This window comes from Narcine bancroftii, chromosome 13, assembly GCF_036971445.1.
Source record: "Narcine bancroftii isolate sNarBan1 chromosome 13, sNarBan1.hap1, whole genome shotgun sequence".
Taxonomy (NCBI): Eukaryota; Metazoa; Chordata; class Chondrichthyes; order Torpediniformes; family Narcinidae; genus Narcine; species Narcine bancroftii.
In genome coordinates this window covers 53464185-53484699 of record NC_091481.1, presented here as the reverse complement: position 1 = coordinate 53484699, position 20515 = coordinate 53464185, and the positions used below count along the sequence as shown (strand labels likewise).

Sequence of the window (20515 nt, the reverse complement as noted above, 5' to 3'; positions counted from 1 at the left end):
CTGGGATGGGCACGGGCCAGGGTGTCCTGGGATGGGCACGGGCCAGGGTGTCCTGGGATGGGCACGGGCCAGGGTGTCCTGGGATGGGCACGGGCCAGGGTGTCCTGGGATGGGCACGGGCCAGGGTGTCCTGGGATGGGCACGGGCCAGGGTGTCCTGGGATGGGCAGTGTTCTCCTCACTCAGACTGTGCCAGGCCACAGCAGAATGCTGCCAACATGGGGTCGGGCAAACTTGAGGGCCCTCTGAAGGGAGCAGCAGCAGAGGTCGGGAAGTGGGGAGAGTTCCAATGAGGCACGGTCTGCCATAGTGGCAGGGTGTTTGTCCAGGCCCTCTGGCAAAAGGAAGCAAGATAATAGAGATGGGGAGGAGAGGCTGGAGAAGGAGTCCCAATGAGGAGGAGAGGCTGGAGAAGGAGTCCCAATGAGGAGCTCATCCAGGCACTGTCAGGGCAGAGGTGGAGCTGGCAGCAGCAGTGAAGGTCCTATCAGTGGCCATGGACAAGACCTGGCCCAATTGAATGGAGAGCCAGCACCAGGCAGCGCAGAAGTTATACCAGTCCATACTCCAGCCTCTGCTCCAAGCAGCCAATACCCCCAACTGTCATCCCACCATGACTGGGAAGATGGGAGCGGAGGCTGAAATGGGGAAGAACAGAGCTGCGGGCCTTCTGTCCTCACCCTGCCGCAGGAGTCAGCTTTGCATCGGGTCACTCGGCTGTCGATGCTGCAGGTATCTTCAGAGACCAGTGTTAGCAGCGTTCCTGAAGAGAACACATCAGAAACAGGAGCAGGAGTCGTCAGTCCGGCCTGTCGAGCCTACTCCTACAGTCAGTGAGAGCACAGCTCATCTTGCCATGGACCCAGCTCTTCCTTTTTCCCCATAACTCTAATTCTCCTACGATGTAAACATCTATTTCATTGCATCTTAAATATATTTAATGAGGCAGCCTTTTCTGCTTCCTCAGGCAGAGATTTCCACAGAAAATCAGAATTTTGAAAATATTTGGCACTTATCTGTGTACTCTTTTATTATTGAAACTAATACAAATGAGCAGTTTAAGAACTACATGAATAAATATTAAACGTACATGTATTTCTTACTATTTATGAAAAAGATTGTAACAAAATTTGCATGCAAGTAAAAACGTGTTTGTAATATTTTTTTCATGTCTTGTGGCTCTCAAACATCTGAAGTTTATCGTATGTGACACTTGCATTAAGCAGGTTTGGCCACCCCTGCTCTAGATCATGAAAATTATGATTTATGACATTATTGTGCACAAGACCGCCTTTGAAATATATTCTATTATATAGTAAAATCTCTGGAATTCAAGCAACCCAACCAACCAGCAAAAAAAAACCCAAGGAAATAAATAAATAGACATTAAGATCAACAAGAATAAATAAAAAATGTAAATAAAGTTTAAAATTGTAAAATTAAATGTTCTTTGAAGCAACACACAACCACTTGGTGAAGATGGGAGTAAACATTCAGCCAGCGGAGTACCCTGGTCTTGCCTGCCCACAGCAGCTGTTTGAGTAAAGTTTCATTAAAGTTGAGTTTGAATAAAATGATGGCGCTCAGGATGAAGAGCCAGTCAGTGCTGCTGGGGTCACTCTCCAAAAGTGTCTCCCTCTACCTGCCTACTATCTTTATTAGTAAGGTATATTAGTAAGGTTTTATCTGTAAACTTGGGGGAGGGAGTGTTAATTATAATGACAGGACAGTTAGCACAGTGCCAGCGACCGGAGTTTGGATTTAAATTTTGTAAATTATGGGAATTGCCTGATTAAAGTGGACTTTACAAAATTATGAAAGCAATGCTGAATTTTTTTCGAATTACTTTACATTTTGCACTCTTTTGTCTTTTGAACTGTGTTCTTAATGCAGATGTATTAGGCATTGTTAAGAGTGTGCCTCAGTTAACTGGAAAATTTGCATATCTGGCATCTGCAATCCCTGTAAGTGCCAGATAAGAGATTTACTATACTTGAAAGGTACTCAGTTACTTAGCATGTTAAGTTACATGAGATGAATAATTTGATTATCAGTACTGGAGGTTTTGTTGTCTATCATGTTGAACCAATCAAGCACATCAGCATCTGTATTCAACAGTGAAACTTTTTTTTTCTCACAATTTTATCCTGTGCTCTAAGCCAGGATTTTGGTTAAATTCATGGATTTGTTGGGACAAGTCTCATCACTGCTGCCAAGATCTTGGATCCCAGATCGACATTGATAACTTTCATCCTGCTTATCTCCTTCCACAGATGTTTCCAGAAGCTTTGACTGTTCTTCAGTGACGTGCACAGTTAGTCTTGCTAGGGCCAAGGAAATACTATCCCCTATGCCACTTTAGGTGAGGGGAAACAACTTGATTCTGGCTTTCACAAACCAATGTGCAGCAGGATTTACCAAGTGAGAATAATGTTCGAATCCTCATTATCCTGTATGTCCCTCACACTGCACCTGTAAAAAGATCTGGTACTATACTGCAAACAATGAAAATACCACCACCTGCAGGCTTCACCAAGTCGCACAACACCCTGACTCCAGAATTTATATGGCCAGTTCTCTATTGATGGGCCTATACTGTACTCTGGAATTTCCTACCCAACAGCATCGTAGAAATACTTTTGCCAGAAGGGTTACAGCAGTTCAAGAAGGCTACTTTCTCAATAAAACATAAGAGCAGCACATTTTGGTCTTGCCACCAACAGCCAGGTCTGAAAAACCTTTTTTTAAAAAAATTAATATGGTTAAGCAAGGTAGAATTGCTGATTCTAGTTAGATGCGCAAAGTTCAATGTGGTTTCTGTACTCCCCATTGACAAGAGCTTTTTATAGGTGTGTTTATAAACTACCTTTGAAAAAGATCATGAAGCTGCATGAAATTTAAACCTACAGAGCTGCAACTGGCCCTTCCCTCCCACGAGTCTGTGGTGCTGAATCATATCCAATTAACCTACAATCCCCGACGGTGGGAGGAAACCCATGCAGACACAGGGAGAACATACAGCGTGGATTTAAACCTGGGTCCCAATTGCTGGTGCTGTAACAGCATTGCGCTAACCGCTGCACAAACTGTGCCACCCCCAAATACCACCTTTAAATTTTGTAAGATTGATAAGAATATTTATTTTCTATTGGCTTTTAATTAACACAGAAACATGATTGCTTGATGTACCTCCATACCTACTTTTAGCAATTTGTACACGAGAATACCCTGGTCGCTTTGAATGGCAACACCTCTCTGCATTTTATTTTTTGTACAAAGGTGGATAATTTCAGATTTTGCCAATTTATATTTGATGTCGAAATTTTCTTGGAACCTCTTTGCATTCCCTCTCCTTACTCACATCCTCACCAAACTTGGAAATGTGATATTTGGTCCCTTCCGCCAAATTGGTGATGTAGATTTTGAAAAGCTTGAGCCCAAGCACCAATCCCTGCCCTACGTCATCCCTTTGTTTTCTTTCCTCCACCCCATTCTCTCTCCACTCACAGAGCCATCACCCCTCCCCCTGTGGGCTGGTGTGCCCTCTCTCCTTTACCCACCTATTACCTCCAGTCTGTAGTAGGACTGTGCTGCTCCCTCTGCAGGGTGCCTGCCAACATTTGCTGAATGGTCAAGCTCAAAACATTGGTGATGTAGCTTTATCTTTGCTATTATAAAGTGTTGTTTAACCTGCTGACTTCCTCCAGCATATTGTGTTTTTACTTCAATCATGGTTCCTGCTGATCTCTGTGCTTTACTCCTACCCAAAAGGATCCATATTCCCAATCTTTGCTTTCTCAATCCACGTCATTTTAATGCATCTAATTCCATGTGCTCAAATTTTATTGATCAGCAGTTGTAGGACTTCATCTAAACACTTAACCATCACCTCAATTTAAAAAAAAATTAGAGATACAGCTTGGTAACAGGCAATTCAGCCCCAAAGCCTGTGCTACCCAATTACACCCACATACCTACGAATCCTGGATGTTTCGAACAGTGGGAGGGATCTGGAGCTCCTGGGGCAAACCAACACAGACACAGGGAGAATGTACAAAGTCTTGAGAGTGCGAGATTCAAACCCCAATCCCGATCAGCATGGCGCTAACTGCTAAGCTAATTGTCTCCTATAAGCCCCATCTACTGGTTTCCCCGCTGGTAATTACACCTTGAGGAATATGTCCGATGCAATTTCCTTCAATTAAATCCATATTCCCTCTACTCAGTACTTAGTTGCACTGACCTATTACACTTGATTCTCTCAACCAGGTGTCAATGTTAGGGAGAAATCAAAACAGCTCATTGCACTACTGAAGGATGATGAGAGACTTCGAGTTGAGCGCAGTCACGCTCTGAAGACAAAAGAACGGATGTCAAGTGTGACAACTGGAGTAGGCAGCAATAACCAGATCATGTTCGGCCGTGGGTCCAGCCACCCAAACCTCTCCACTAGCCAATCAGATGAGTGCGGCAAAGTGGGTGGATCGCCTGCTTCTTACCATGGCTGTAAGTGTCCAAACCACGTGTGAGCTCATTTGTGAATAAAGGAAAGATGTTCTGGGCTCATGTTTTAAATCCTGTTTTTAGCCTTACATTGATGTTCTAATTTGCTTCATGTTGACACCTTGCAGAGCGATCAGTAGCCCTGCCCCAAGTGTAGCCGTGGTGATGGTGATTTAACTATAGGCACCTTGGGCTCACTCTTGCCAACTACAGATCAATAGTATTATGTAGTACGTTTTATGAAGCTCTAATGACGGTAATCAAATGTTGTAGTTGAAAATATCACTTTCTCTCTTGCTGACGGTAGTTAAAATTCACATTTGTATTCAGTGCAAAAATGATGTTTGATAAACAGTTGTTGAACAACATGAAGCTTGTCTTCATATCTGGATTGTGATGTACATTTGAGTTTAAAGAATTAGAGTGCCCTTCATAATGTTTGGGCTATTTTTTTCTTTATTTGCCCCTGTGTCCACAGTTTAATCAAGCAATTCATATGTAATTAAAGTGCACATTCCAGATTTTATTCAATGTTATTTGTATCCACATTCGACCGTGTGAAAATGTCCGCACTTTTTATACATCTTCCCCTCATTTCAGGGCACCAAATGTTTGGGACATGTGGCTTCACAGGTATTTGTGATTACTTGGGAATATTTAATTGTTTCATTGGTGCAGATACAAGAGAGTTAGCTTTGCTTCTCAGATTTGATCACCTTTGGAGTCTGTCGATGTCATTTTTCAACCTGAGGACCAGAGTTGTGCCAATGAAAGATAATGAAGCCATTATGAGGGTGAAAAACAAGAATAAAACAGTAAGAGATATCTCCCATACCTTAGGATTACTAAAGTCAACTGTTTGGACCATCATTGAGAAGAAAGTGTACTGGTGAGCTCAGTAATCGCAAAGGGATTCCAAGGAAGAACTCCACTGCTGATTACAGAAGATACTCATCAAATCCCCAACGTGTGTCCCACAGATTAGAAACGCACTTCAGGAGACGGGTGTTGCCATGTCAATGACTACTGTTCGCAGAAAACTTCATGAACAGAAATACAGAGAGGACGCTGCAAAATGAAAACCATAGCAAAGGTGAAATGCATTGTATCTTGGGATAGTTCCTTTACACCTCTACACTTTACTCTTGCCATCACTCTATAGGTTCCATCTATCCAGAATTTTGCAGCTCTTTCAAATACTTCTTGGCAAACTGTAATCTGGCGGTCCTGTATGTGTAAAACGTGATGTAATTTCTACCAAAATGAATACAAATAAACAAACAAAATCTTGAATGTGCACTTTAATTACATGCAAATTTTTTGATTACAAATTGGAAACTGTGGAGTACAGGGGAAAATAAAGTAAAAAGTCTCTTTTTCTCAAAGATTATGCACGATGAGCAAAGGTTACATAAACCTAGTTTGGAATCTCTTGTGCAGTGATCAGATAAGAGGGGTAATCTAATTGGTGTTTAAGATGATAGAGGCATTGGTAACCTTCCGTATTATTGAATTAATCCATGCTCTGTAATTGCAGGTAAGAAACAATAATAATACCTTGGTTAGGGTGTCTTAATATGGATGTTAAAATCTGGACTGGCATCGCTACAACACACTCTATCTGCTGTTAATTCTCTTTCCACAGCGACTTCACCAAAGATCTCCTCTGAATTGGAGCAGACACGGCCTCAAACCAGTGGTGAAGAGGAGCTGCAGCTACAGTTGGCATTAGCCATGAGCCGGGAAGAGGCTGAACAGGTACCCAGGCGAAGCTCTAGCCAGACCACCCTTTCTTGCACCACCCCCATCCAACTCACTGATATTGCAGTGGGGTGGTAAGTGAGTTGAATTGATGTGGTTTTTCAAGAGGTCTGCCCAAGCCTGAGGACCTGCATGATACCTTAACTGGACATGTTTTTGTCCTGTTCTATAAGCAGGCTCTATATTGAAGCTATATGCTGAGAAATAAGAACTGATTCCAGTTCTGACCTTTCAGTTATTTGTCAAGAGCCTCAGTGCATTTATTTAGAGCCAATCTGATCTTAGTCCATAATTTTTAAAAAATTTTCTATAAATTTTAGACATACACCACAGTAACAGGCCCTTTCAGCCCACAAGCCTATGCCACCCAATTCACCTACACCCCCGTATGTTTTTGGAAGGTAGGAAAAAACTGGAGCACCCAGAGGAAACCCACACAGACATGGGGAAAATGTACAAACTCCTCACAGACAGTACCCTGGCCGCTGGGTGCTATAATAGTACTGTGCTAACCGCTAGGATAAACGTGCCTGATACAGAATCCGAATTGAACCTATTACTTTAAAATTTTTAAATTTAAATACAACATAGTCCACAAGTCCATGCTGCCCTATTTACACCCCATTAATCTACACCCCCGGTATATTTTGAACAATGGGAGGAAACCGGAGCCCCCGGAGAAAACCCATGCAGACATGGGGAGAGCATACAAACTCCTTACAGACAGCGCGGGATGTGAACCCCAGTCCAGTCCAGTCCCGATCACTGACGCTGTAAAGGCGTTGCTCTAACCGCTACACCAACCATAGGAGTTATAGTCAGGTGGTCACACCTGGCCCACAGGAGGAGGGGCAGTGGGTTACTGTTAGGAGGAAGAAAGAGAAAGGTTGGGCACCAGGGAGAGCATATGAGCCTGAAATCTTCAGAAATGGGTACTCTTCCTTGAGTACTGAGGAAGGGGATAGTCAGGCTAAGGCAGGCAGAGATGTAGGGTCAGCCTCTGTAGCCCAGAAAGAAATTGATAGGAAGAATAGGGTGATAGTTATAAGGGACTTGCTGGTGAGGCGGATGGACAGAGGTTTTTGTGGATGAGATAAAGAAAACTGGATGGTGGTTTGCCTCCCTTTACTTGCCAGGGTCCGGGATGTGGCTACATGAGTCCAGAACAACCTAAAGTGGGAAGGGAAAGGGCCTGAGGTCGTGGTTCATGTCAGTACCAACAACATTGGTAGGAAGGAAGAAGTGGTCCTGCAGAATGAATATATAAGGAGTTAGGCAGGGAGCTCAGAAGAAGGACCACTAAGGGTGTAATCTCTGGATTACTTCCTGTGCCATGCGATAGTGAGGGCAAAAATAGAGTCAGGTGGAGACTGAATGTGTGGCTGAAGGGGTGGAGTAAAAGATAGGGTTTCAAGTTCTTGGACCACTGGGACTGTTTCTGGGGGAGATGGGACCTATACTGTAAGGATGGGTTACATCTAAATCCCAGAGGTACCAGTCTCCTGGCAGGGGCGTTTGCTCGAGCTTTAAACTAGTAAGATTGGGGACAAGGGTTCATGTCAGGGAGGAGAGCAAGAACAGAGCCTTTAGGCAAAAAGGCTTTTTCACACAATCAGGAGGTGGAACAGCAACAGGTAATAAATAGTGGCCGTAGTAACAATTGTAGAGAGGGTGAGAGGCAGAAAGTTAAAGGTGGAAGATCTCTGAGCTGCATTTATTTCAATGCAAGGAGTGTGGTAAACAAGGTGGATGAACTAATGGTGTGGATTGACACGTGGCGTTATGATGTAATAGCAATCAGTGAGACATGGTTGAAGGAAGGTTGTGACTGGCTGCTGAATATTCAGGGTGTTTAAAATTATGAAGGGAATAGATAGACTAGATGCAAGTAGACTTCCCCTTAAGTGCAGGGGAGATTCAAATAAGTGGACACAAGTTGAGGGTGAGGGGGCAAAAGTTTAGGAGAAACATTAGAGGATGCTTCTTCACTCAGAGAGTGGTGTCTAAATGGAATAATCTTCCGGAGGAAATAGTTGAGGCAGAGTCAGTTCTTTCATTTAAGAGGAGGCTGGATATATACATGGATAGGAGGGGGTTGGAGGGTTATGGGTGGAGAATAGGTGGGGGGATCTAGTGGAGTTGTTTGAGTGAACCTGCGTGGACTTGAAGGGCCGAAATGACCTGTTTCCATGTCATAAACTGTTATATGGTTATATAGGCTGCCGTTAAGCTTGGGTTAGAGAACTAGGCCAAATCATGCCTGCACAATTAAATTTTCTTGCTATTCTTTGCGACAATTGAACGTTCACAGTCCGAAAAAGTCAAAGTAAAGCCTCTCAGTCCATCACGTGGTATCTGTCAGCAAAAGCAACTTGCTCGCTCCAATTGCACACATGGGTTCAAGATGGAAAAGCAGTTTAAGTGATGAAGCCATTCAATTCTGCAGTCATTTATTATAACACAGTAAAAGTAATTGTGTACGAGCTTTGCCTATTTTCAGACACTCAAAAGAATTTAAGGAATTTCAAAAAAAATTTCTGATGGGGGAAATAATTTTCTCTCTGAGCCCTTCGACCGAGTGCACACACTATGTGTGCATTTCAAGATTCAAGATTATTGTCCTGCAATAAAGCAGTTAATGTGATATTACACAAAACTTCCTTTAATCGACTGTAAGGCCGACAAAAATTTGTTATCGGCAGAAATTGCCCAGTGCCCCTGACAGCCAGAGAAAGAGAAGCAAAGAGTTCTCCCCACCCCCCCCCCCCTCCACCACCGAGTCACTGAGTGTCCATTCCTTCGCCTCCAGTGCTTCTGCAGCCACACAGACCTCAGTCCGAAAAATCAGCAAGCCAAGCTCCAGATGCACACCTCTGACATGATCGCACATGCCCTCTCACATCCCACTTCTGATATCTGGTGCCCCTCCAGCAATCTGCAGCCTGATCTGGGTCCTTTGACTGCAGTTGCCAGCAGCCCACATTCTACTTGGGTTCCTTGCCTCGAGTCCCCAACAGTCTGCCTCTTGTGGGTTCTTCAGCCTCAGAGCCCCTTGCTGGTCCACTACTGTGGTCACCGTCCAATGGGTTGTCTCCCTCTGCTTTTCCTTCTTCAACCAACTGAATGACAAAGCAATTTCCTGAATCACGCAAGAAGCTGCACTGTTATTACAATACATAATGTTGAGCAAGATTCTAAATATTTTCTTCCTTGCCCATGTAGATTTTTAAATGTACCACAACAGCTGGCAGCCAATCAAGGATCACAGAGACCACCTTGGCTGCACAGGTAGGATCATTTCGAATGATTAATTTCCAAATGCAAGTCCACCCATTTTATATGTGCATGATAACCCTAAGTACACTTTGATATTTTGAACTGCAACCTAAAACCAACCAACATATTCTGATCAGCAGGGTTTCTGTCCCAAGCAGCCATTAACCACAGCTCTGGTCACATTAGTCATACATGAGTGAACCTGAACATATCTGCCTCCACGAGAACTGAAGGATGAAATGTAGAGTATAAAAAAGCTGAACAATGCTTGCTCTTTCATGTCACTAGTTTAATTGTTTTTAAAACTTTAGACATGCAGCATTGTAACAGACCTTCCCAGCTCACAAGCCTGAGCTACCTAACTATCCCAATTAACTTACACCCCCAGTATATTTTGAAAGGTGGGAGGAAACTGGAGGGCCTGAAGAAAACCCATGGAGACGTGAGGAGAATGTACAAACTCGTCCTAGACAGAGCCAGATTCGAACCCCGGGTTGCTGTAATAGCATTGTGTTAACTGCTTCGCTAACCGTGCCGTCCAGTTTGGGGAGATTTTACCCTGAAATTAAAGACCTGTCACCTACTCTTGCATTGTGCATGTGTTAAAACAGGGCACGCAAAGTGATAGTTATGTTCATCTGGAATAAGGTTACTGAAGTTTCCCTTTATATGGATTAATGAGCTGAGGAATGATGACACTAGAAGTGGTCATTTTTTCTATTCGTGCCCAGTATGGGATGTTAAATTCCCTACTTAACCATTCAGTCAGGTCTGAACTCCGTAGACAACATGTCCTGCAGCAGAGAGAGACTTTACTTGCGGTAGTCGTGAAAAAAATAAGGTTAATTTTGTCTTATGTAGCCTGCAAGAACTGATTGACCCCAAAATTATTGTGACTTTCTCATGTGCAGGCTACTAAGTTTATAATCTCACTGCGAACTTTACAGTGTGCTGCGAGGGGAGTTGGTTATCAGCTGAACACTTCAAACAGAGCATCTGATAAGGGTCCTAGAGTTGTGCTGCATGCGAACAGGCACTTTGGCCCACCTTATCCGTGCGGCCCTTTGGCCAATCTATATTCATCCTCTTTATCACATATGCCTTGCCTACTCGGGTATCTTTAAACAGAATATTTGTGACTGATTCTACTCTCTTCTCTGCCAGTGAGTTTCAGGTATCAACAACTCTCAAGACCTCTGTTAAATCAAAATAAGTTGGTTACCCAGCTGGAGGTCTGATTGATTAATGATATTCCCATTTTTGGGTTGGTTTGTGCAGGATGATCGGCGTCGCCGCGGAGGTGACCTCCGTCTACAGCTGGCATTGGAAGAGAGCCGGCAGAAACTGCAGATGCCAGGCGGGGGCCCTCATAAAAATGAGGTACAGCTAGTGACCATCCTTTATTACATCCATAATAACCTGTTAGATCCGCCTCACCTTGTCACCTTGACTTATGCTGGCTAACAGCTCATTAAAAAATAATTACTATAAAATGTCTTAAAATCCAGACTGCTCGGGGATTGGGTCAGTCTGGATTTTTGGGCTGTACTTTTAATATTCAAATTTAAGGAGGAATAAAGAAGAGAGGAACAGGTAAATTTTGATTGTTCATCCATTAACAGAACAAAAACGTAAACATGAAATTCTTTCACTACAAAAAAATAGCGTGTAATGCTTGAAATTATGTTTAAAAATGAACATTGTAAAAGAAAAATACAGTATACCAATGAATTTCTTTACGATAAGATGACCTGTATTAAGCATGGTCGCTTGTTGCTACTGTTCATCTGCGGCGCGCGCACACACCACACACCACACACACACACCCACTCACCCACCCACAAAATTTAAAAAGTTTGAGAATCTGGTTTCTTGAGTGGCCTGGATTTCTGGATTTTTACTGTACTGTATTCATCATATTGTTACCTTGCCCTACAACAAATGAGGTGTTATCTTTTAACACTACGTGAACAGGAGAGACTTTGACAGTGGTACATAGTGCTGGAACATAGAACACAACATCACAGTACAGGCCCTTCAGCCCTCAATATTATGCCGTCCTATATATCCTTACCAAGCAAAAAATGAAATCCTCCCTACCCATGACTCTCAATTTTTCTTTCGTCCATGTGCCTGTTTAGGAATCTCTTAAATGCCCCTAATGTTCCAGCCTCCACCACCACCCCTGGCAAGAGATTCCAGACATCCACAACTGTGTGTATAGAAAAGCTACCCTTGATGTCTCCCCTAAATTTTCCTCCCTGGAATGTCAGAATATGCTACATTTTGAAAGTCTTAAATTAAGTTCCCTGCTGATTTATTGATAGTGGCACTAATTTATATTGAAAGACATTTGGAGGTGAAAATTCAGTTGTCTATGTACGTGAAATTTAATGATCATCGCTGAAATTTTTGTTGCATAGATTTGTAATGCATATGCCCCTCATTCAGCCTAAACGATCTCTATTTTTGCTCCATCTGGGATTTACAACTTTTCCTCCATATGTTGTAAAACTAAAATGAGGTGGGCTTGGAAGCTGAGGATGATGGAACTGCAACACACAGATGTAATTCAATCCGAATTTTAAGATGCAGATTTTGCATTTATTCTAAATATCATGTTCTGTATTGTTAATCTATAGCAATTTAGAGGCAGAGTTCAATAGGATTGAGCAATTTTTTTTCCTGCTGCTCTGAGGAGCTAAGAGGGGAAATTACTGATTGCAAGATGCAGTTATGATCTAACTTGCTGATATAAGCATCTTCCATTGTACATGGAAAAACAGGATTTATAACGGGTAATTAGTTTTAAAGTTTTGTAACCAGACTTTTTAGATATGTGAATAATTAATAACAAGTACAACTTGGGAGAGAAGTTGAGGTGAGATATAAATCCAAGCTGAATCATCCTGTTAACCAGGTCTGATCACCCGGTTGTACCACTTCTCCCGGTGTTCACGCAGAGACTGAGGACTACCACACCAATGGTGAAAGTGTGGTCGAGGAAGGTGAAAGAGCACCTATAAAAACTTGAACTGGACCAAATTCAAGGATTCATCCTCAAACTTGATTGAATATGCCATGGCTGTCACCGACTTCAAGACCTCTACAGGAAGTCCAGGTGCAACCTGAGGAAGTCCATCAGAACAGTAGAGGCAATTCTGAGGGAAGCTAGAAACAGTTCGATAGCTGCCATTTATGGTAGGGATTGCAGGCCATTACATCCTACAAGGCGAGGCTGAACACTGGAATGTTTCACTACTGGATGAGCTGAACTCCTTTTATGCTCTCTTTGAGAAGGAGAACTTAATGGTACCGATGAGAATCTCTGCAGAAGCTGATGACCCTCTGATAAGTCAGTGAGGCCAACATCAGAACATTCTTCAAGAGGGTGAACCCTTGCAAATCGTCAGGCCCTGATGGCGTGCCTGGCAGGGGACTGAAAATCTGAGCCGACCAACTAGCCTGAGTGTTCACGGACATTTTCAATCTCTCATTACTACAGTCGGAGCTTCCAAAAGATGTTTTGAAATGTGCCCAAGAAGAGCTGTGTGAGCTGCCTCAATGACTATTGCCCAGTAGCACTCGCGTCTACTAAGATTAAATGCTTTGAGAGGCTGGTCATGGCTAGAATTAACGTACCCAAGTAAAGATCTGGACCCATTGCAATTTGCCTACCGTCACAATCGCTCCACAGCAGATGCAATATCACTGGCTCTCCACTCGGCTCTGGATCACCTAGACCAAGCAACACATACATCAGGCTACTCTTTATTGACTACAGCTCAGCTTTCAACACCATCAGTGTTGGTCAAAAGCTCCAAAGCCTGGACACTGCCACTGGATCCTTGACTTCCTCATTGGAAGTACGAATCAGAAACAATATCTCCTCACTGACATTCAACACAGGCACACCTCAAGGATGCGCACTCAACCTCTTGCTCTACTCATTCTACACCCAATACTGTGTGGCTAGGCCAATTCAAATGCCATCTACAAATTTGCCAATGGTGCCACTTGGTAGAATCACAGACAGCAAAGAGGAAGTGTACAGGACGGGGGGAGTGGTAGACTAGCTAGTGTGAGTGGTGTCACAATAATAACCTTGCACTCAATGTTAGCAAAACCAAGGACTGATTAATTTTTTTTAAAATTAGGCATCCAGCATGGTAACAAGCCATTTTGGCCTATGTGCCCAATTTACACCCAATTAACCTAGACCCCCCCCCACCCCGTACATTTCCCTTGGGGAAAACCATGCAGACATGGGCCGAACATACAAACTCCTTACAGACAGTGTGGGATTCAAACCCGGTCCCAATTGTTGGTGTAGTAAAGGTGTTAAGCTAACCACCACGCCATCCGTGCCACCCTTGTGATTGTGTACTTCAGGAGAACACGAACCAGTCTTCATTGAGGGATCAGCAGTAGAAAGGATAATTTATCCCCTCTCAGAAACTGAGGCAAGGGAACTATAAATTCTGCTTGGAGCTATATTAGACTATAGTCCATAAGGTATAGGAGCAGAAGTAGGCCATTTGACCTGTTGAGAGACTCTACCATTCTGTCATGAGCTCACTCCTCTGCCTTCTCCTCATAACCTTCAATACCCTGACTATTCAGATATCTTATCAGTCTCTGCCTTAAATACACCAAATGACCCAGCCTCCACAGCCACCCGTGATAGCAAATTCCAGAGGTTCACCACTCTGGCTAAAGAAATTCCTCCTCCTGTCTGTTTTAAATGGACACCCTTCAATCCTGAAACTGTGCTGTCTTGTCCTTGACTCTTCTACCATGGAAAAGAACTACTCTGTTACATCTACTCTGTCCAGACCTTTCAAAATGAGGCACCCCCTCATTCTTCTGAACTTAAAGGAACTTCGTATGATAATCCTTTCATTCCTGGAATCATTCTTGTGAATCTTATCTGAACCCTCTCAATACCAGCACATCCTCCTTAAATAAGAAGCCCAAATCACCTTATTGGTGAGGCCTCATTTCAAGTACCCCAGTACTACTAGTGTGGCCTCACCAATGCCTTATGAAGCCTCAACATCACATCCCCATCCCTGCTCTTGTATCCTATTCCTCTAGATATGAATGCTAACATTGCATTCAACTTCTTCATCACCGACTCAACCTGGAGGTTCCCAACCTTTTTGTTCCTCTGTACCCCTTTGGCATTTTTATAAGTTCCCGTGTACCCCTAAAAAATTTTTTTAAACACGGCATTGTGCAATCTGACTGCAGATTACAGCACCATGTATTGTACAGTAGTGGTTATTCTCTCAGACCCAGTGTACCCCCTGAAAAGTGCAAATGTACCACTGGGGGTACATGTACCCCAGGTTGGGAACCCCTGCTTTAGGGTGTCCTGCTCAAGGATTCCTTGGAATCCTTGGAATTATGAATTTTCTCCCCATCCAAATAATAGTCTGACCTTTTATTCTTTCTACCAAAAGTGATGATTGTACACTTTCCAACATTTTATTTCATTTGCCACCTCTTTGCCCACTCTCTAAATCCATCCAAGTCTCTGTTGTTTCCTCACTACCTTCCCCTCCACCTATCTTTGTATCATCTCCATACTTGACCACAAAGCCATTTATTCTGCAATCCAAATCATTAATATAAAAAGAAATGACCCCAACACTAAACCTTGTGGTACGCTGCTGATAGCCAGTAGCCAACCAGAGTAGGATCTCTTTATTCCCACTCTCTGTGTTCTGCCAATGCTCTACCCATGCTAGCATCTTCCCTGGGCTCTCGGTTTGTGAAGCAGCCTCATGTGCGACACCTCGTCAAAGGCCATTTAAAAGTCCAAATATACAACATCCGCTCCACGCTTGTGGTTCCTTCAAACAATCCTTGTAGATTTCAGGCAAGGTTTTCCCTTAAGGAAACCATGTTGACTCTGGCCCATCTTGTCGCGCACCTCCACGTACTCCATCCTCAATCAACTCTTAACAACTTCCAACCACTGTTGTTAGGCGAACAGATCTATAATTTCCTTTCTGCTGCCTCCCTCCCTTTTTAAATAATGGAGTGGCCTTTGCAATTTTCTAGTCCTCCACAACCATGCCAGAATCTATTGATTCTTGGAAGATCGTTGCTAGTGCCCCTATGGCTACTTTGTTCGCAGATCGAAGGAGCATTCCATCTCGTATGCAGGACTTGTCTACTCTTGGGCCTTTCAGCTACACAAGCATCTTCTCTCTGGTGATTGTGACTACACTCGCCTCTCTTCCTTGACTGCTCATGTCTTTGACAGTGAAGACTAATGCAAAATATTCATTCAATTTCTCTGCCATCTCCTTGTCTCCCATTATCATTTCTCCGGCATAATTTTCTATCATCCGATATCTACACTTGCCTCTTGTATACAGGTAGTCCCTGACTTACAACCATAATGGGGACAGAAGGATTGGTTGTAACTCGGGTTGGTCGTGACGACTGCTGAGGGGGAATGGGGAGCGGGGATCACTGTATACAGTACTCTTAATACAAAATATGTGCTTGTTCAGTACTTTTAATAAAGATTTTTTTTAAAATTTGGTCGTATGTGCATGTGGACGTAGGTCGGAAGTCGAGCTTTAAGTGTCCTTTTTGATATTATTTGCTAGCCTCCTTTTAAAGTTAATCTTTTCCTTCCTCATGACCTTCTTAGCTGCCTTTGTACACTTTTAAAAACTTGTCAGTCACAGTTGTGAGTTTTCCATTCAAATTTTTTTTTTGGAATATACCTTTGCTGCACTTTCCTTGTTTATTGGAGAAACTCGAGCCATTGCGTCTTGTGTGCCTTTCCAATGAACTTTTGCCAGTTCTTCTCTCATACCTCTTTGGTCCCCTTTGTTCCACTGGTATACTGACACCTCTGATTTTATTTCTCCCTCTCAAACTGAATTCGATCATATTATTGCCTCCTAAGGGTTCCCTTACTTTCAACTCTCTTGTCAGCTTAACAAAGAACATAGAACATTATGGCATAGTTCAGCCCCTTTGGCCCATGATGTTGTGCTGACCTAACCAAGAAATTCTAGTTCATGTCACAATACCAATCCTAGTTTTCACAATCTACTTGTACGTTAAAATCCCCAATGACTACCATAACACTGCTCTTTGAACACCCCTTTTCTATTTGCTGTTGTAATTTGTTGTCCATATCCCGGATACTGTTTGGAGGTCTTTTTATAACTGCCAACTGTGTCCTTTTACCCTTGCTATTTCTTAATTCAACCTACAGTGGTTCCATATCTTCTAATCTTAAGTCACCTCTTTCTAATAATTTAATATTTTTCCTTACAACAGCTCTCCTGACCTGCCTATTCTTTCGATACACTGTGTATCCTTGAACATTCAGTTCCCAATGACATCCATCCTTTAGCATTAACTTTATGATGGCCACAAAATCACCTGCCAATCAGTTGCTGTATCGCAAGGTATCAACTTTATCTCTTATGCTGCGTGCATTTAAATACAAAACCCTAAGCCGCTTATTGGACTTTGTGTCCTTGTTGTATTGCAACTCATCTCCATGGCTGAAATTTTGCCCTATCTGCCTGTCCTTCCACAAACACTCCCGACCAGCTGTTTCTACTTATGCGCCAATGACCTCTTCACTTTGACCCCCCCAACCAATATAGCTTAAACTCCCTCCTCCAACAGCATTAGGAAAACTTCCTTTCAGGATGTTGACTCCCCTCCAGTTCAGATGCGATCAGTCCCACTTGTACAGATCACCCCTTTCCCAAAAAAAAGGTTCCAATGATCCAAGAACTTGAAACCCTGCCCCCTGTGCCATCTCCTCAGCCATGCATTTGTCTGTATTATCTTCATGTTCTAACCTTCCCTAGCTCATGGCACTGGAAATCATCCTGCTTTCCTAAACTGACTTTACAGATGCTCTATCCCTCTCCTGCCTAGGTCATTGGTACCAATAGGTACCCCAACCTCTGGTTGCTCACCTTCACCCTTAAGAATATTCTGCAACTGCTCAATGGCATCCTGGACTTGAGCACCCAAGAGGCAACACACTATCCTGCAAAATCTCCTCTCTGTTAACCCCTAACAATAGAGTTCCCTATGACTGTTGCTCTACCTGTCTTCACCCTTCCCTACTGAGCCTCAGAGCCGACCACAGTGCTATTGGTCTGGCTGCGACCTTGCCTGGATGGGTCATTCCCCTAACAGTTTTCAACTTGGGTTGCTGAGGGGAATGGCCCCAGGGGGGCTCTGTACTGTCTGGCTGTACCCCTTCCCTGTCCTAAAAGTCACCCAGTTACCTGCCTCTTAGATGACTGTCTCCTTATGGCTTCTGTCTATCATCCCCTCTGCCTCCTGAAGTTCATCCAACTCCAGTCCCCTAATACAGTCTGTAAGGATGCATCTGTTGCAGGTGTAGTAATCAGGGACACGAGTGCTGTCCCAGATTTCCCACATCCTTCACCTGGAGGATTCCACTGCCCTAACTTCCATCTCTACTACATACTCTGGGTTACTATGAAAAGATCTTACCCAACCTTACCTGTAGCATGTCCTCAAGCCAAAGCCTCTAACTGTCCACTCCTACACTGGGCCGCTCGACACAGGCTCTTTTGCTTCTGCTTCCCTTTTTATTTGATACCAGTCCGATCTGTAGCACTGACTCCCACCAGTCGCTGCTCCACTTCCTGAAACAAAGTACAGCTCCCAACATTCACCAGTTACCAAGTCCTAGCTGCGTGCTTAGCCCTCTGCTCTACTCTCTACGCTCATGACTGTGTGGCCAAGTACAATTCAAATGCCATCAATGAAGAAGGGTACAACAAACTCTCACTCAAGGTTACCAAAACCAGGGAGATGACGAGGAGGAAATCAGAACTCAAACCAGTCCTCATTGAGAGGTCAGCAGTGGAAATGGTCAAGAACTTCAAATTCTTTGGCGATCTATCCTGAGGCCTCCACGTTCGTGTAATCATGAGGAAGGCTCGCGAGCAGGTATACTTAGTGAGGAGATTCGGTATGTCACCAAAGACTTGCAAATTTCTACATATGTACCGTGGAGAGCATTCTGACTGGTTGCATCACTGTCTGATATGGAGCTGCCAATACACAGGACAGAAAAAGAGAGTTAAACTCGGCCAACACCATCATGGGCATCAGTCTATGCTCTAAGGGTCATTCATAAGATGCGGTGTCTTAAGAAAGCAGCCCCTACCCTCAAAGACACCCACCACCCATGCCATGCTCTCTTCACTCTGCTACCATCAGGAAGGAGGTACAGGAGTCTACAAAAGCAGCTTATTTTCCCCTCTGCCATCAGATTTCTGAATGGACAAGAGACCACACAAATTTTTCACTAATTGATTTATTTTTAAATGTAAATTTTATGGCAATATTTGCACTGTAATGCTGCCACAAAACACATTCTGATTTGGAATAGCAGTTTCACCACATTCTGTCCTTTGGAAACTAAATTGATTGCATTTCCCCAACGGATCTGGAAAATGTTGGTGTCTGCCCCTCATGTAGGACATTTCCAAGTCAAAATGCTCAGTGCATTTGCTAGGAATGTTTTGTTAGTTGGTATAGTATTTATTCAGAGTTATTTCCAATAATCTTGTGTAAGGAAAAAAAATAGTTAACCATCACCAGGTAGGCCAAATATTCATTTTCCTTCATACATTTATTTTTACAGACAGCTTTGCTGGATCTGACAGACTCCACTCCATCTCCTCAGGCACAGAAATCTGATCCCTGGGGGACCCCTTTCCCGTCAGCACCCACTGCCAAACCTGACCCATGGGCTGCTGTGTCTCATCCAGTATCCACCGATCCTTGGAAGCAAATGGGTAAGACCTATTGGAGTTATTGTAATTCTTGTTTTGTTTTTTCTTACTACATTAATGGTTGGGAAATCAGTAACCAGATGAGTTGGATAATAATTATAATTGACAGTTATAAACTGAACTATGGGGTAAAGAAGGATTTGCTGCTGGGCTGAAAGATTTTTTATTTGAAACTTTATTTATTAATTTTAACATATAAAGAAAGTCAGTAATTCACATACAAAAAAAATACAAAACGAAGTAATACAAATACAAAGTAACATAATTAATACAATACCAATCTCAAAATCTCCCCCTGACAACTAAAAACTAAGACTAAAAGAAAAGAAACTATTTTTAACCCCTAAACCCCCCCTCCCCACCCCCACAATAAAGAGTGAAGAATTAATAGTTAGTACAATAAGAGAAAAAAAAAATAAAAAAATATCTTAAAAAGAAAATTAATATACATTTAAAAAAATATTAATTAAGTATTAATTATTAGTCCACAAAATTTTTATTATATAAAACTATATATATAAAAAAACAAAAACAAACAAAAAAAAACTTAAAATGAAAAAAAAGCCAACTAATAAAAAAAACTAAAAAAAGGAAAGAAAAAAAAACATATATATAGAAAAAAATATATATATAAATGAAAAATTTTTTTAAAAAAAAGAAAGAAAAAAAAAATGAAAAAAAAATTAATTAATTCAAACTTATTTAAATTGTTCTTCTTTGGCTTGGCTTCGCGGATGAAGATTTATGGAGGGGGTAAAAGTCCACGTCAGTTCGTTTGTGGCTGACAAGTCCGATGCGGGACAGGCAGACACGGTTGCAGCGGCTGCAGGGGAAAATTGGTTGGTTGGGGTTGGGTGTTGGGTTTTTCCTCCTTTGCCTTTTGTCAGTGAGGTGGGCTCTGCGGTCTTCAAAGGAGGTTGCTGCCCGCCAAACTGTGAGGCGCCAAGATGCACGGTTTGAGGCGATATCAGCCCACTGGCCGTGGTCAATGTGGCAGGCAACAAGAGATTTCTTTAGGCAGTCCTTGTACCTTTTCTTTGGTGCACCTCTGTCACGGTGGCCAGTGGAGAGCTCGCCATATAACACGATCTTGGGAAGGCGATGGTCCTCCATTCTGGAGACGTGACCCACCCAGCGCAGCTGGAT

At 42.9% G+C, this 20515-nt stretch overlaps 1 protein-coding gene across 6 annotated transcripts in view; it reads left to right on the top strand.

The window, feature by feature from the left end:
- Window positions 1-20515, top strand: part of LOC138748208 (epsin-2-like) — a 71423-nt gene that overhangs the window by 17104 nt on the left and 33804 nt on the right. For all 6 annotated transcript variants that reach the window (XM_069908004.1, XM_069908000.1, XM_069907999.1 and 3 more), the window contains 5 exons: window positions 4269-4505; window positions 6148-6260; window positions 9486-9551; window positions 10818-10919; window positions 19219-19372. In XM_069908004.1, coding sequence (XP_069764105.1) covers window positions 4269-4505; window positions 6148-6260; window positions 9486-9551; window positions 10818-10919; window positions 19219-19372 — 672 coding nt within the window. The remainder of the gene's footprint in view (window positions 1-4268; window positions 4506-6147; window positions 6261-9485; window positions 9552-10817; window positions 10920-19218; window positions 19373-20515) is intronic.